Below are 12,559 nucleotides of genomic sequence, written 5' to 3' on the forward strand. Positions count from 1 at the left end.
TCCTTCCATCATATCTGGGCCTCTCGTTTAGGTCTGCACTGGGCTGAGAGGATCACTGTGGAATATAGCCAGGGCTGACCAGCAGGGAGAGTGGCAGAAGGAAGAGCAGTCTGCAAAGCCCTCACTTAGAACGTTGGTTCTCTTTTATCTGTTTTTCTTTTGCCTGAATGCAGTGATTCACTTAGACCTTGGGGAAGGAGGGAGGACGTGTAACTTCACACAATGAAAGCAGCTTTTCCTCCTCCCCCTCTTTTTTTTTCTCCCTGACTTCTTCAGGCTCAGAGGGACATCATATTTGAACTTCGAAGAATTGCTTTTGATGCAGAGTCAGAACCGAATAACAGCAGTGGCAGCATGGAGAAACGCAAGTCCATGTACACTCGGGATTATAAGAAACTTGGCTTCATTGTAAGTAAGCCATCTCCCTTCCAACCTCCCCAGTCTGACCTCAGCCGCATAAATGATGTCTCCTCCGAGCGTGTGGTCCTCTTGTGCTTTACAAAATAGTTTCCACATTTCCAGATGTTCAGCTAGTTTAAACAGGATCACATGAAAATCTCTTCTGGCCGCAGTGAAATGGAATAACTTGCACAAGTGTGACTAATACTGAGTTTGTTTATTCAGTTCTGATTAAGTGTAACCAAGAGTAGTTGGCCCGGAGTGCATCTAGACTTCATTAAATCTACTTCACAAGATGCTTAAAGTTCTGTTTGAATTAAAAACGATGATGGCAACTGTGGGATGGATCTTATTATTGGGTTAATGATTGGATTACTTACATAGATTTCTTGTCAAAGTCAAATCAAAAGTCTCCGGAAGTTTAATCACATTGAGATTTATGAAATTTCTCTTTTCTAAAAGCTTTATCTTGCTACGGAGGCTAATAAGTTGTCTCCTAGAGTTTTTTTTTTTTTTTTTCAGTTTGCAAATCAGAACATAGCCTGTCCTAAATATAATCTGTTGTTTTTGTTTCTACTTGCATTCTTTTCTTACCTTTTATCACCATCACATTTCTGAGTGAACTTTAGCTAACATCGAATTCTGCAGGTGTAAAATTTAATTTCTGTTTTAACCTCCATCATAAACACCATGAATGAGATTTTGGCTTGGTTGATTAGAAATCACTGGGCATTATTTTGTAATTTCAAATACTCTTTTCTTGAAAAAAAATATATACATTATGTGTGTCTGTATATATATATACACACATACACAGACATACACAGTAATATATATATACTATGTGTATATCTGTGTGTGTGTATATGTATATATATACACACACACTAATATTAATGCATATTTTGACAAAAATGATACTGCAATTTATGTGTTATTTGGGACGCCTTGTCCTCCATGGGAATTTTCTTTGAAAATATTTTCATATCAGTTAACATGTATTGTGTTTCATTACTGAGGAGTTTTTCATTGTTTGGATGTAATACAATTTATTTAACTAAGCCCTTTTATAAAATGATTCAATGTTTTGAAATTACCAGTAAGTCTGTAATTACAATCTGTGCAGCCCAGTATTTATGCACGTCCATGATCACATTATTAGGGTAAATTTGTGGAACTATTACATAATTTTTGTGGTATATGTTTTCAAGGCTTTTAATATTACCAGATTGCTTTCCACAAACATTGAATAATTTCCACTTTAACTAACAGTGAATAAGATGGACCATTTTTTTAACCTTCTTCAATAGTGTTTTTTAAACTAAAAAAATAAAACTAACAACCTGGTAAGTTATTGTTTTTATAGTATTAGTCTTAATGTGACATTTTTAATAAGAATACCTGTTGAACATTGTATAATATTCAGCCTGCAACTTGCTTTACAAGGGTATTCTAACATCATTTTTATATGATCATATCTGATATTTTGACCTTGACATTCCATTTGATCTTTTAGTTGAATCGATTTTTTAAAATTTGAGCAAAAAGTGTCATGACTAGTGGAGCAGGTGAGTTTCCTGTGCCTGGGTGTCAAGGCTCATGGGTGGCGGTGGCCCCGTTGGCAGAGCCCCTTTGCCTGAGATATAGTCCAGGGAAGGTAGATGGTCCTCACTTTCTACCTCACCCCCAGCTCCTGACAAGTTTTACTTTGGTGTGATGAGCAAAGTATATCCAAATCACTTGGGAAGCTTTGCAAAATCACCCTCAAGTTATGTCAAAATTGCCAAGGAAGAGATCAAGGCATGTGCAATTTGAAACTACTCCCTGTTGATCCTGATACTCTCTCCTGGGGGAGAGCCTAGTTCTGGGGTACCCCTGTTACTGCAATGTCATCTTCTGCCTCCTGCCACTGCCTGGATTCTTTCAAGCTATGCAGAAAATGCCAAACCTGAGCTCTTTACATGCACTGTGTCTCTGCCCCGAGTAGTAGAGGTTTTCCTTGGGGGCAGCTGGATTCCAGAGTGCCCAGTATGGAGGGACCGAGGAGAGAGAGAGCTAGGGGGATGACCCCTTGGTGGCACTGGCATTATTACAGGCTCTGAGTCTTTATGAGGGGTGTATAGAGTGGGGGTGGGTGGTAGGAAGCATCTCCTTTTTTATTTTCAGGATCTGTTCTTACGTAAAATCCACAGGGTATTATATGAGCCAAAATCTGAGTAATTTTTCTAATGCAGCTCTGTCTGTCCTGACATTATTATTAATTCCTTGCACAATTGGGTCTCAGGGTGTATCTCCATCCTAGTTTTCTGCGTCTGGTGAATATTCCACTTCGTGAGTGCTTTATGAAGAACGATGGTGCTTTTTAAAAATGAAAGTAATTTGATGTGATTTTAAGACCTTTAGCACTGCCCAAGGACTTGAAAAGTCATTTTAGAAAAAGCAAAGACCCAGAACAGAGAATAATCAAGAGTGTTGGTTTCCTTTATTTTTCCACGGTTCTTTTTTGGTTTTCAATTTTAGTCCTTCCCCTCCAACTTCTCCCAGGCCACAATCTTGCATCAGAGAGTTGAGAAGTTGGAAAGGCGGTTTAGTAATGATTTCTAATGCTGGAAATGATCCAACAACTTTGACAAGCAGATATTTTCACTTTTGAATACCCAGCCTGCCAGAAATAGACAAGCCTCAGTAAACAAACCACGTGCTCTTTGCGCCACCTAGAGACCGTCTTGCAGGAACGCTGAAAGCTGGCTGATGACATAACCCGTGTCTGGCTGCAAAAGCTCCAGATGCTGTCAGCAGTCCTGTGCAGAATTCTCTCCGCACTTTCCAAAGAGGAGTAATCTTGCCTGTTTAACTCCTCACTGAACTTTAAGGAACAATGTGAGATGTGGATAATCTTTGGATCTCTTTCAAGAAAAGTTCAATTCGTAAGATGAAAATTGCCATTTCTCATTTCGTCTCTCCCAAGTAGGCAATATCCAGGAAGCATTAAAAGACAAGATTTTTGAGTTCAGTGGGCCTAGATTTAATTTCAGCTTTCCTATTTCCAAGGCACGAGCTGGTGGGTCAGTCATTTAACTTGTTTGGGCATCAGTTTCTTTAGCTGTGAAACTGGGCAGCAACTTGGCTGTTTCCAGGACATTACAGGGCCCTGCAAGACCATCTACCAGCTCCTACTGGCACAGCACCTGGAGCTCAGGGTGCACTCAGCCAATGGCACTTCCCTTCCTCCCTTTTGGAAATCACACGTCGTGGAAATCATAGGCAGCTTTATAAGTCTTCAAAAGTAGAAGGGGCCGTTGCTCCAACAAGGCAAGATGAGCAGTTGGTTACAGGATAATAAATCATAACACCTTGGAGAAGGCAGATGGACCTCACATTCTTTCTTAGCACAGCATCCCTGAGGAGCATACTTTTCTGATAAAGTAATTCTAAAATCTCAGTCTAAAGTGGCTAAATGGCTTGTATGATTAGTTGTAACACAGAAAAGCACCTGTTTTTAAAACAAAGCTGCTTAATCTTCTAAGATCTCTTAGTTACTGCTTCTCTAGCTTCAAAATGGACCAGCATTTGTAGGTCCCCTGGTGGGCGGAGGGGGTCAGGGAGGTCTGGAATAATACGATTATTGTAACTCCTAAGGAAGGGCGCATGTGTCCCTCAAGGTGACGGAAAGCAGAGTCTCATTTTTAGGATGACTTCATTTGGAGAACAAGGGAAAAGCTGTAAACTTCACACTATTGATTATAATGACCAAAAACTGTGCAAAGTGGCTTTCATTCTCTGTGAAGCATTGTGTTCCTGGCCAGAGCCCCTTCAGAATTTGTCTGTGTTTTGATTTAAAATGTATACCTTCTCTGTTTATGAATCTTGCAGTTTTTAGTCTATTGGAGAAGCGTCAAAAGGAGATGTCTGTAGTTCATCTTCCTGATCCCTTCTGAATCAAGGCAGCTGTTAAAATAGGACAAGGCTTTTTTTTTTTTTTCCCCTAGTTGCTTTGTTTTCCTTCCCTTTAGCTTGACCTGGGAGAAAATAAACTCATTTAAAAAAAAAAGTTTCTGAACAATATAATGTGCTTTAACATGAAAAGTTTTATAAACATTTCCCTTAACATGTTAAGATTGTCCTAAAAGAAAAAAAATGACTAATATGTAAAGGCGGAAAAGTAATGGGTAATGGGAACAAAATCACTTCAGAATTAAGACTCATGTTCAAATTTTTAAGAGGATTTGCTACCTTCTTGGGTGATAGAAGATAATTATGCATAGTTGCACAAGTATAATTATACATAATTACATATGCAGTGCTTGGTGTCATTTTAATGTATTTTTCCCCAAATACAGATGGCAGGGAATGAAGTCAACTGCATATTTATACATTTCTTCCTCCGTCTCTGTCCTTGTCCTCATACCACAGAAGGAAGCATCTTAGTCCAAATGCTACTAGGATTCAGAACTTATTGTGAGAGTCTAACGTTGTGATTAAGCTTGTGTTCTAGATTCAAGTTGCCCACACTGATTTCTGACTACCTTGAAACTGCTGCTGTTCCAAAATACCATGTTCCTGAATGTTCACTAAAATCATTCCAGATAAAGGAGAACCCAGTCTAGAGTGGACTTGTCTTATATTTCAGTGCTCTTCCCAACAGGACTGTATCATAAGCATTTGTCACTGAGAATGTGATTCAGTCCCTTAGAGCAATAAGGACAGTATTAGTAAGAACCTAGAATACATTTGTGGGAATCAAAGACATTAAATTTTGACATTTACCTGCTTTTTTTGGTGCTCACCCCGTTTTGCAACAAGGCATCTCTGGAAACCACAGGATAAAGCAGGTTTTTGTAAATTGGATCACTTTTCTCCATATGAATGATTTAATAATTGGCATAGTATTCCAAACCAAGCACTTTGCTTTCAAATAAGTTACAGATAAAACCCATAAACAATAGATCATAAAAGCAAATGGACAATAAATGTTTTTTTTAAAAACACGCATTTACTGAAATTCTGTAAGTTTTAGCTACATAGAGTGCAGGAGGTCCCTGGGTGCTCTGCAGGAAAGCTCTAACCAGTCAACCAGCCCCAGCCAGTCCTGTCCACATAAAGAACCTTGGGGGACGTTGCTGAAGGGATTACCAGGGTCAAGACCCAGGCATGGTTCAGGCTAGGTGAACTCACAAGTATGTGCCTGTTCCTTGGGAACCAGATTTTACATTCTCTGCCTCCTTGACGCTTTGCTTTGATCAGACAACCTCTTTCTCCATCTCAAATGCTGCAGAACACACAGCCCTAATAACTTCCAGTTACAGTCTTTCTTTATTGGGGCAACGCTGGCCTGAGTTAGCCAGGAGATTCCTCAGTGAAGCCACCAGGTGGTGCAAAACCACAGCAATGGTCTCCCAACCAGCCCCCTGAACACTGGCTGACAGTTACATTGCAGCCTGCTGAGGAGCCTGCAGGGTTTGAAGTTGTAGGACTAAGACAGGGGCCCTCAAGGACTAGCCGCATTCTAAGATGCCCAACTGCCACCTCGTTAAATGGGATTTGCCTGCTGTTCATGGAAGACGGGTTTTTATCCACTATTTTGTCTTCTGACCCTTATTACCAATATTTTTCCGTATACTGTCCTCGAAGTCTTTTAAGGGGGGCATGGCAACCTATACATCCAGTGTTTTCTTTCTGCCTTAACATGGAAATGCAGGAAAGAATCCACCAGAAATGGAAAATCTGAATTAATATTGACTGTAATAACATATTTGAGGATTAAAAGTGTACATAATTAAAACACACGCCAGTAATCACACAGAAAGGGTAGGGTAGTAAGTGGAGTCGAAGTGAACCAGTATTGGTGGGAAGTTATACAGAGCTGTCTGGGGAAGTTCGATCTGACTCTTGCTGTGTTTCTCAGGTAAGTAGAATCTTCTAGAATCATTTTTTCAACTTTTGCTTTTAAGTAGCCATTTCTGGAGCTACATGTTGAAAGGTGCCGTTGAGACTTGTTTTAATAGTAGGGAGCGTGCAAGTCTCTTGAACAATTTTTTCTTTTTATCTCTGGATTTTCCCTTCCTTGCTCCAACAAATATCAAGGGAATTTTGAAAGGGAAAAGAAGCCAAAGTAGGGCATTCTATGTGGCTGCCAATACTTGAAGCAAAAACTTGGAGGCAGTTTTGTGGCTTAGTCTATTGTTGGGCAGGTGAGCATCCTTTGCAGACGACTCATCCATCACAGGTGCAGAGAAGAACACCAGCGTCCTGCCCGTATGTGTTCAGGGTCGGCTCTGTGCTGCCTTTCTGGGATGTTTTTGGTCAAATGACACCAAGCATGGCATGCCTTGTCTTCACCTTTGGTTTTACATTGTAGCGATCTTAAAGTTGTAGCTGCGCACATAGAAAAGAAAACTGTAGCCTTGGAAAGCTCTCTCGCAGAACTCAGGAAGATCAGCTGTGAGGCTTTCTTTTTTGTTATTGAACCAAGCACAGTAAATCACGGGACAGCCCTCCTGCCCAGTGGGCTCTTCACACTGACACTCGAGCTCTCAGGGGCCATCTCCACTTCAGTTTAGTGTCATCCTCTTCCAAGTGAGGCACAGAGAGATCAAGAAGTCCCACTTACGATACTTGTAGATCTGTTCCTCCCTGGCCCACCTTCGCTGTCTGGCCGCATTGGGAAGGGTCCCGCGCTGGTGCAGTGGGGCCTGTAGGGGCAGCCCTGCCACGTGCTCTCTGTCACTGTCAGAGATCAGAGCCAGCCCCATTCTTTACTGTTGCTGCAGGGCATGTGCTGTCACTGCTGTTTCCGTCTGTTTGGTGACGTACACATGTGACATGTTATCCCCTCCTTGCCGCAGCTGCGGGAGGCGCACGGAGGAGTAGTGAGAGCTGGGGGACAATCCCGTGTCAGAAGCACCCACAGCCCGCTGAGGACGCCATCTCAAGAGGGGACACGTGAATAATTGGGCTTTTAAAACAGTTTGATATTTTTAAAGCAAATATTTCAAAGGAAAACTTAAAAACAAATGAACTATGATTTATCACCACGACAATACCTGAGCTTTGTTCTCATCTTGTATTTTTTGCTGTCATTAATTTTAACTCCAGACAGAATTTCTCAGGGGTGGTTGTTGAGGACCAGGCGAGGAGACAGGTTCCTTCCACTCCCAGTTTTCCAAACTGCATTCCTATTGAGCACCCTTTGCTGTGCTCTAGGAGGGACACTGATCTCCTGCAAGAGTTGAATCTGTTTTCTGGTCACTAGGGGGCGCTCCTGACAAAGGCATGTGCGTTAGAAACCCCACAGGCTGGTGGTGCTTGATTAATATAAAGGACAGCTCTCATGTGCCTGAGAAGGTGGAGTACTGAGCCTCCTATGTGCGGTAATTTTAAAAGTTTCAGGAGAACCCTTCTCCACCCAAAACCTTCCTCCTTCGTTTTTAGGTTAAAATCCACAGGAAATTTGTCCCCTTTAAAATATGGCTGCGACAGAAGGAGGCAACTTATTAAACAGTGTCATTCATTCACCTCTCAGTGTATCCTGCAGACTCTCTTGGCCTCATTTCTTTGCCAAGCAAAGGGGCACCATCCAACAGGGGCAAGTATCATGCACAGGGGACAAGGACAAGGAAACCTGAGGGTTTTGTGACATATAAGCGAGTCAGTTTTGAGACTAATATAACGTAGCTTTTACGAATGCAGCCTCTGAGGCCAGACTGCCTGGTTTTGCATCCCAGCTCTGTTGCACATTAGCTTTGTGACCTTGGACAGTTTACCTAAACTTCCTGTGCCCCATTAGTAAGTTGCGTATAGCAGTGACTGTAGCTCCTACCTAGGCTTGTTGTGGAATCAATGCGATAACAGATGCCAGCTTCTTAGAAACCTGCTTGGCACTGAGCAGGTTTAATAAATTCTTACTGCAGGTACTGCCATTTGGATCTGATGGCTGACATGAGTCCAGGGAATACATTAACCCCCACCCCCGCCCCGGATGACAAAGACTGTTCTCCATTTGACCATAACCAGCTGGGTCAGAGAGCAGAAATTCAAAAACAGCTAGTCCTGAGGGTAGCATGTCCCAAAGTCCATGAATTCTAGAGAATTTTCGTAAGAGTTCTTAGCAGGGCAGGACTTTAATACCCCTCCAAGCACCTCTCTATTGAAGAAAGAGGTGATTTTTTTTCACTGCAATTTTGCCACTCAGGGACTCGCATGCAGGCACATGGCGAAGCATGTCCTTATGGGTGCAGTGCATCATAGGTGCTTGCTCCTGTGAGGATTTTCAGAAGTGAGCGAGGCTCACAACCATAACACATATTAAGTCATTTTTTCTGTGTGCAATAAGAAGCACTTTTTAGTTGTATGACTCCATCCATTATAACCTTTCAGAGTTCCTTGGACCTACGCTGGGCAGTGCCAGGACAGTGTACCATCAGAGCCCACATGGGCTAAACAGCTATGGGGTGCCCCTACCTATGGTGGGTGCTGGTGAACATCTAGCACTTTCCCCTTATGATTTCCCATAGTTGCCTGGACTTGTGATTTTGTCCTTAGTGGGATCATGTCAAAGAAGACCTGAGAACAGTGCTGGCTATTCTGGGGTGCAGGCAAGGGGGTGAAGGACTGGCCAGTTCAGAGACCCACTGTATAGTCGCCTGCTTCCTGTTGGTCCTGCTCTTGATGGCCATTGAACAGCTACATGTAGAGTTAGCTGCCTTCTATTTTTATCCTTTTTGCTGAGACAGGGTGCCGCTGCAATACTTTTTATTTTGTTTTCCATTTTTCCCAAGTGGTCACCATTTGTCAAGGTGCCCTTTGTAATTCCGAAATCGGTGTGATGTGACCTGGGGAGAGGAGATGTGATCACGATGTCCAGACTCGTACATGTTTGTTTCATGTCTGCAAGGAAGTAATTTATACGCCAGGAGCTGGCTTCATGGCGTGGGATTCTAATTCTGGGGATGGCATTTTGTATGTGTAGGAAGACTGTCAAAACCTTTCCAATGGGAAGGGACAAGAACCAATTTGAGAATCACATGGTTATATAAGAACTGTCCCTGTGCGGGCATCTCGGCACACTTCCTGTACTTGTTCATTCTGGAGAGGAGAGAAGGAGGAGCGGGAAGACTTTTCCACGAACTCTGCAAATCTCCTAACTTTTCAATGAGAAGTGACACACACTCCCGAGATGGTGCTCGGGACAGCACAGTTACAGGGGTAAGGGGTGCTTGTGACAACGTTGCTTTCTTATTATTCTTCCCCTTCTCTTTAAATGTTTACATTACCAAACTGGTTAGACTGCTGAGAAGCTATCATTTTAGGGGGCCGACTGGGGTTTCTACTTATCCCAGTAAGAAAACAGCTGCAGCAGTGACCCCCAGAAGCAGGAGCATTTGGAGAACCTTCCGGGACGTGGGCCAAATGGTTCCCATGCTGAATCTCATTTCATCTGCACAAGGCACAAGGCACAGGGACTATAATTCTTCTTTTAGAGGTGAAGAAAATGAGGCTTACAGCTTCAAAAGGTCAGAAACCTGCCCAGAGGGGCTGCAGTGTTTCAGCAGGACAAGAACACGTATGCAGACTGAATTTTCATTCTCGAGTTCTTTAGCCACAGGTACAGAGTGCCGTGGAAGCAGGATGGTGAAACAGACAAAAGTGGCAGCTCTGGGCACAGCTTTATTTCTGGCCTCCAGGCGTTCTAAGGGGATACCTAGAACACTCTCCACTCCCCTGGAGTCCTCGAGAAAGCTACCAAATGCTTGTCTCCCTGCGGCCTTTCAGACTCGGGATGATAGTCCCGTTAATGAAGACTGCACGCAGACCACCTGCCTGCTTCTTTTTAAGGGAACGTGTACAGACTGTCGCCTTTCCTGGTTCTCAAACTAAACCCAGCAGGAACAAGGCCACATCCCGTCTGAAAGTAGAAGCAGAATCATGCTTGCTTGTCACTGAAGCCAGAATTGCTTCCAGTTCCCAGGGATGCTGGAAATCCTCCCCAAGTCTCATGGCAAGCAAGTGGCAGGGCCAGTGTTTGGCACCGTTTCTTCCTGAGGCCAGTCCTCCCTCTGCCTGAGCCTTGAGGCTGTGCTGTCTTGCTATTTAAGCAAAAGGGACAGCACTTGCTAAAAGGTCTGACTCTCTGTGTAGCTTTAATTCAGGTGAAACAGGGAGGCCTTGTCTCCATTCTTTGTTGAACCTCTGCCTGCTTTCCTGATGTTTTCCATTCATTTGAATTTCATTGATTCTGTTTCTGAGATTTCTTTGCTCCTCCCCCTTCTCCGTCCTGATTCGGAGGCTTTCCCCTTCTGAGACGCTTTCTCCTACCACACTTGCTCATCTTGCCGCGTAGCCAAAACAGAGCAGTGCAGGAAAGCAAGTGTTTTCATGACCCAGGTCCTGCATGCTCACCTTCCCTGCTCCATGATCGTCCAGAAATTGGCCTTCATTTTTTGCCTCCCCTTGTTCTTGGAGCCTGCTGTTAGCAATTTTGATTTTGGTTCTCATGATCCCCCCAGCCCTTTTATACATTTATCTGAAATGTCACATCCTAAAGCTTTTCCTTCTTAGCACCCACATTCCCACTGCACCTGTTCCTTGTCACTCATGAGCATTAGGGATCAAGAGAAAGGCTGGAGAATGGGGACCAGGAGGAGGGAGGGACCCTTGTAGTTTGGCTTTTGGTTCAGGGGGCTCCATCATGGACAGCATGTTTGGGACCAGGTCTGTTAGGAGAAGAGCCACGCCAGCCTTCACAGATAGGGCAGCTGTGGGAGGAGGCGCATTTCTCCCTTACTGGGGGAGAGTGTTGCAGATTTCTGATGCTGCTACTCACAGGACGGAGCCCCACCTGCAGCCCACCGGGCAAGACTGAGCACCCGCAGCAGGTATCCCAGGCATGCAAGAGCCATGCAAGAGCGGGCTTGGATCTCTGAGGCAGGTCTCAGTGGCTTGTTGAAAGATGGCGTTTCATTGGTCACAGGTAGATCACTTTTTTTTTTTTTTTTTGAGACAAAGTTTTGCTCTGTTGCCTGGGCTAGAGTGCCATGGTGTCAGCCTAGCTCACAGCAACCTCAAACTCCTGGGCTCAAGCGATCCTCCAGCCTCAGCCTCCCAAGTAGCTGGGATTACAGGCACATGCCACCACACCCAGCCAATCTTTTTGTATTTTTAGTAGAGACGGGGTCTCACTCTTGCTCAGGCTAGTCTCAAACTTCTGAGCTCAAGTGATCCTCCCGCCTCTGCCTCCCAGAGTCCTGGGATTACAGGCGTGAACCACTGCATCCGACCTAGAGCACCTTGATAATAATAGATCATACAATGGGATAGGGTCAAGTTGGAGTTTAATCTAGACTAAAAATGAAAGACTAATGGATTGATTCACTTTTTTTTTCATGCAACCAATATTTATGGGCATTTATGGTATTTAAGGCAGTGTGCAAACAAGCCTTTAGTCACAAAGAGGGAATCAGGGAGAAGCCAGGGCCTTCACGGGACTTCCTGTTTAGTGAACTCTGGACTCTCTGGACCTCCATGCATGCTGTTCTCTCTCCGTGAACTCTGTTCTCCTCTCCCACAGGTCTCAGTTCAGTGGGATGTGTCTCATTCTTAGACTAGAAAAGGGTTGTCTGTGGGGAGCTCTCCCGGGTCCATGCCCTTCCCGTTCCGGTCCAATAGCCCTGTACTGGTATTATTGTTACTAACTTGAGGTCCCCCAGAGGGATGGGACCTCGTCTACTTTGCACACCTTTGCATTTCTTGCACCCGGCACAATTCCTAGCATTAGATAGCCATACGGTGTCTGTCGAATGAATGAATGAGTGGATCAATTAATGACCTACCCTTTAAGAAGAGAGACGTTTATGTGTGTGCGTGTCTGGAATAACAGGTAGAGGTTGATACATGAAAAAGACGAGAAAAACACAAATAGACTATAAAGTGCTTGTGAAATTCCAAAAAGGAGTAAAAAGAATTTGTTTGAGGACTCGGTGGATTTTATAGCAGAGAGGACGCTGGAGAGAACGCTGAAGAACGGGCAGTGGGGACGTGAGTAAGCCGTGGAGGAGGAGGAGCGTGGGTGACGAGCCAGGAGCGGAAAGTGGGAGAATGTGACGTTTCCTTCCGTTTCTGCTCCTTCGAGTCCGGGTCGTAAAAGATTATGTGCCGCGGTGTT

At 43.9% G+C, this 12,559-nt stretch overlaps 1 protein-coding gene across 4 annotated transcripts in view; it reads left to right on the top strand.

Annotated features, from left to right (window-relative positions):
• ELMO1 (engulfment and cell motility 1) overlaps window positions 1-12,559 on the top strand; it is a 401,547-nt gene that overhangs the window by 105,786 nt on the left and 283,202 nt on the right. For all 4 annotated transcript variants that reach the window (XM_069461513.1, XM_069461514.1, XM_069461517.1 and 1 more), the window contains one exon: window positions 277-408. In XM_069461513.1, coding sequence (XP_069317614.1) covers window positions 277-408 — 132 coding nt within the window. The remainder of the gene's footprint in view (window positions 1-276; window positions 409-12,559) is intronic.

The sequence above is a fragment of the Eulemur rufifrons genome, chromosome 29, assembly GCF_041146395.1.
Source record: "Eulemur rufifrons isolate Redbay chromosome 29, OSU_ERuf_1, whole genome shotgun sequence".
NCBI classification, from domain to species: domain Eukaryota; kingdom Metazoa; phylum Chordata; class Mammalia; order Primates; family Lemuridae; genus Eulemur; species Eulemur rufifrons.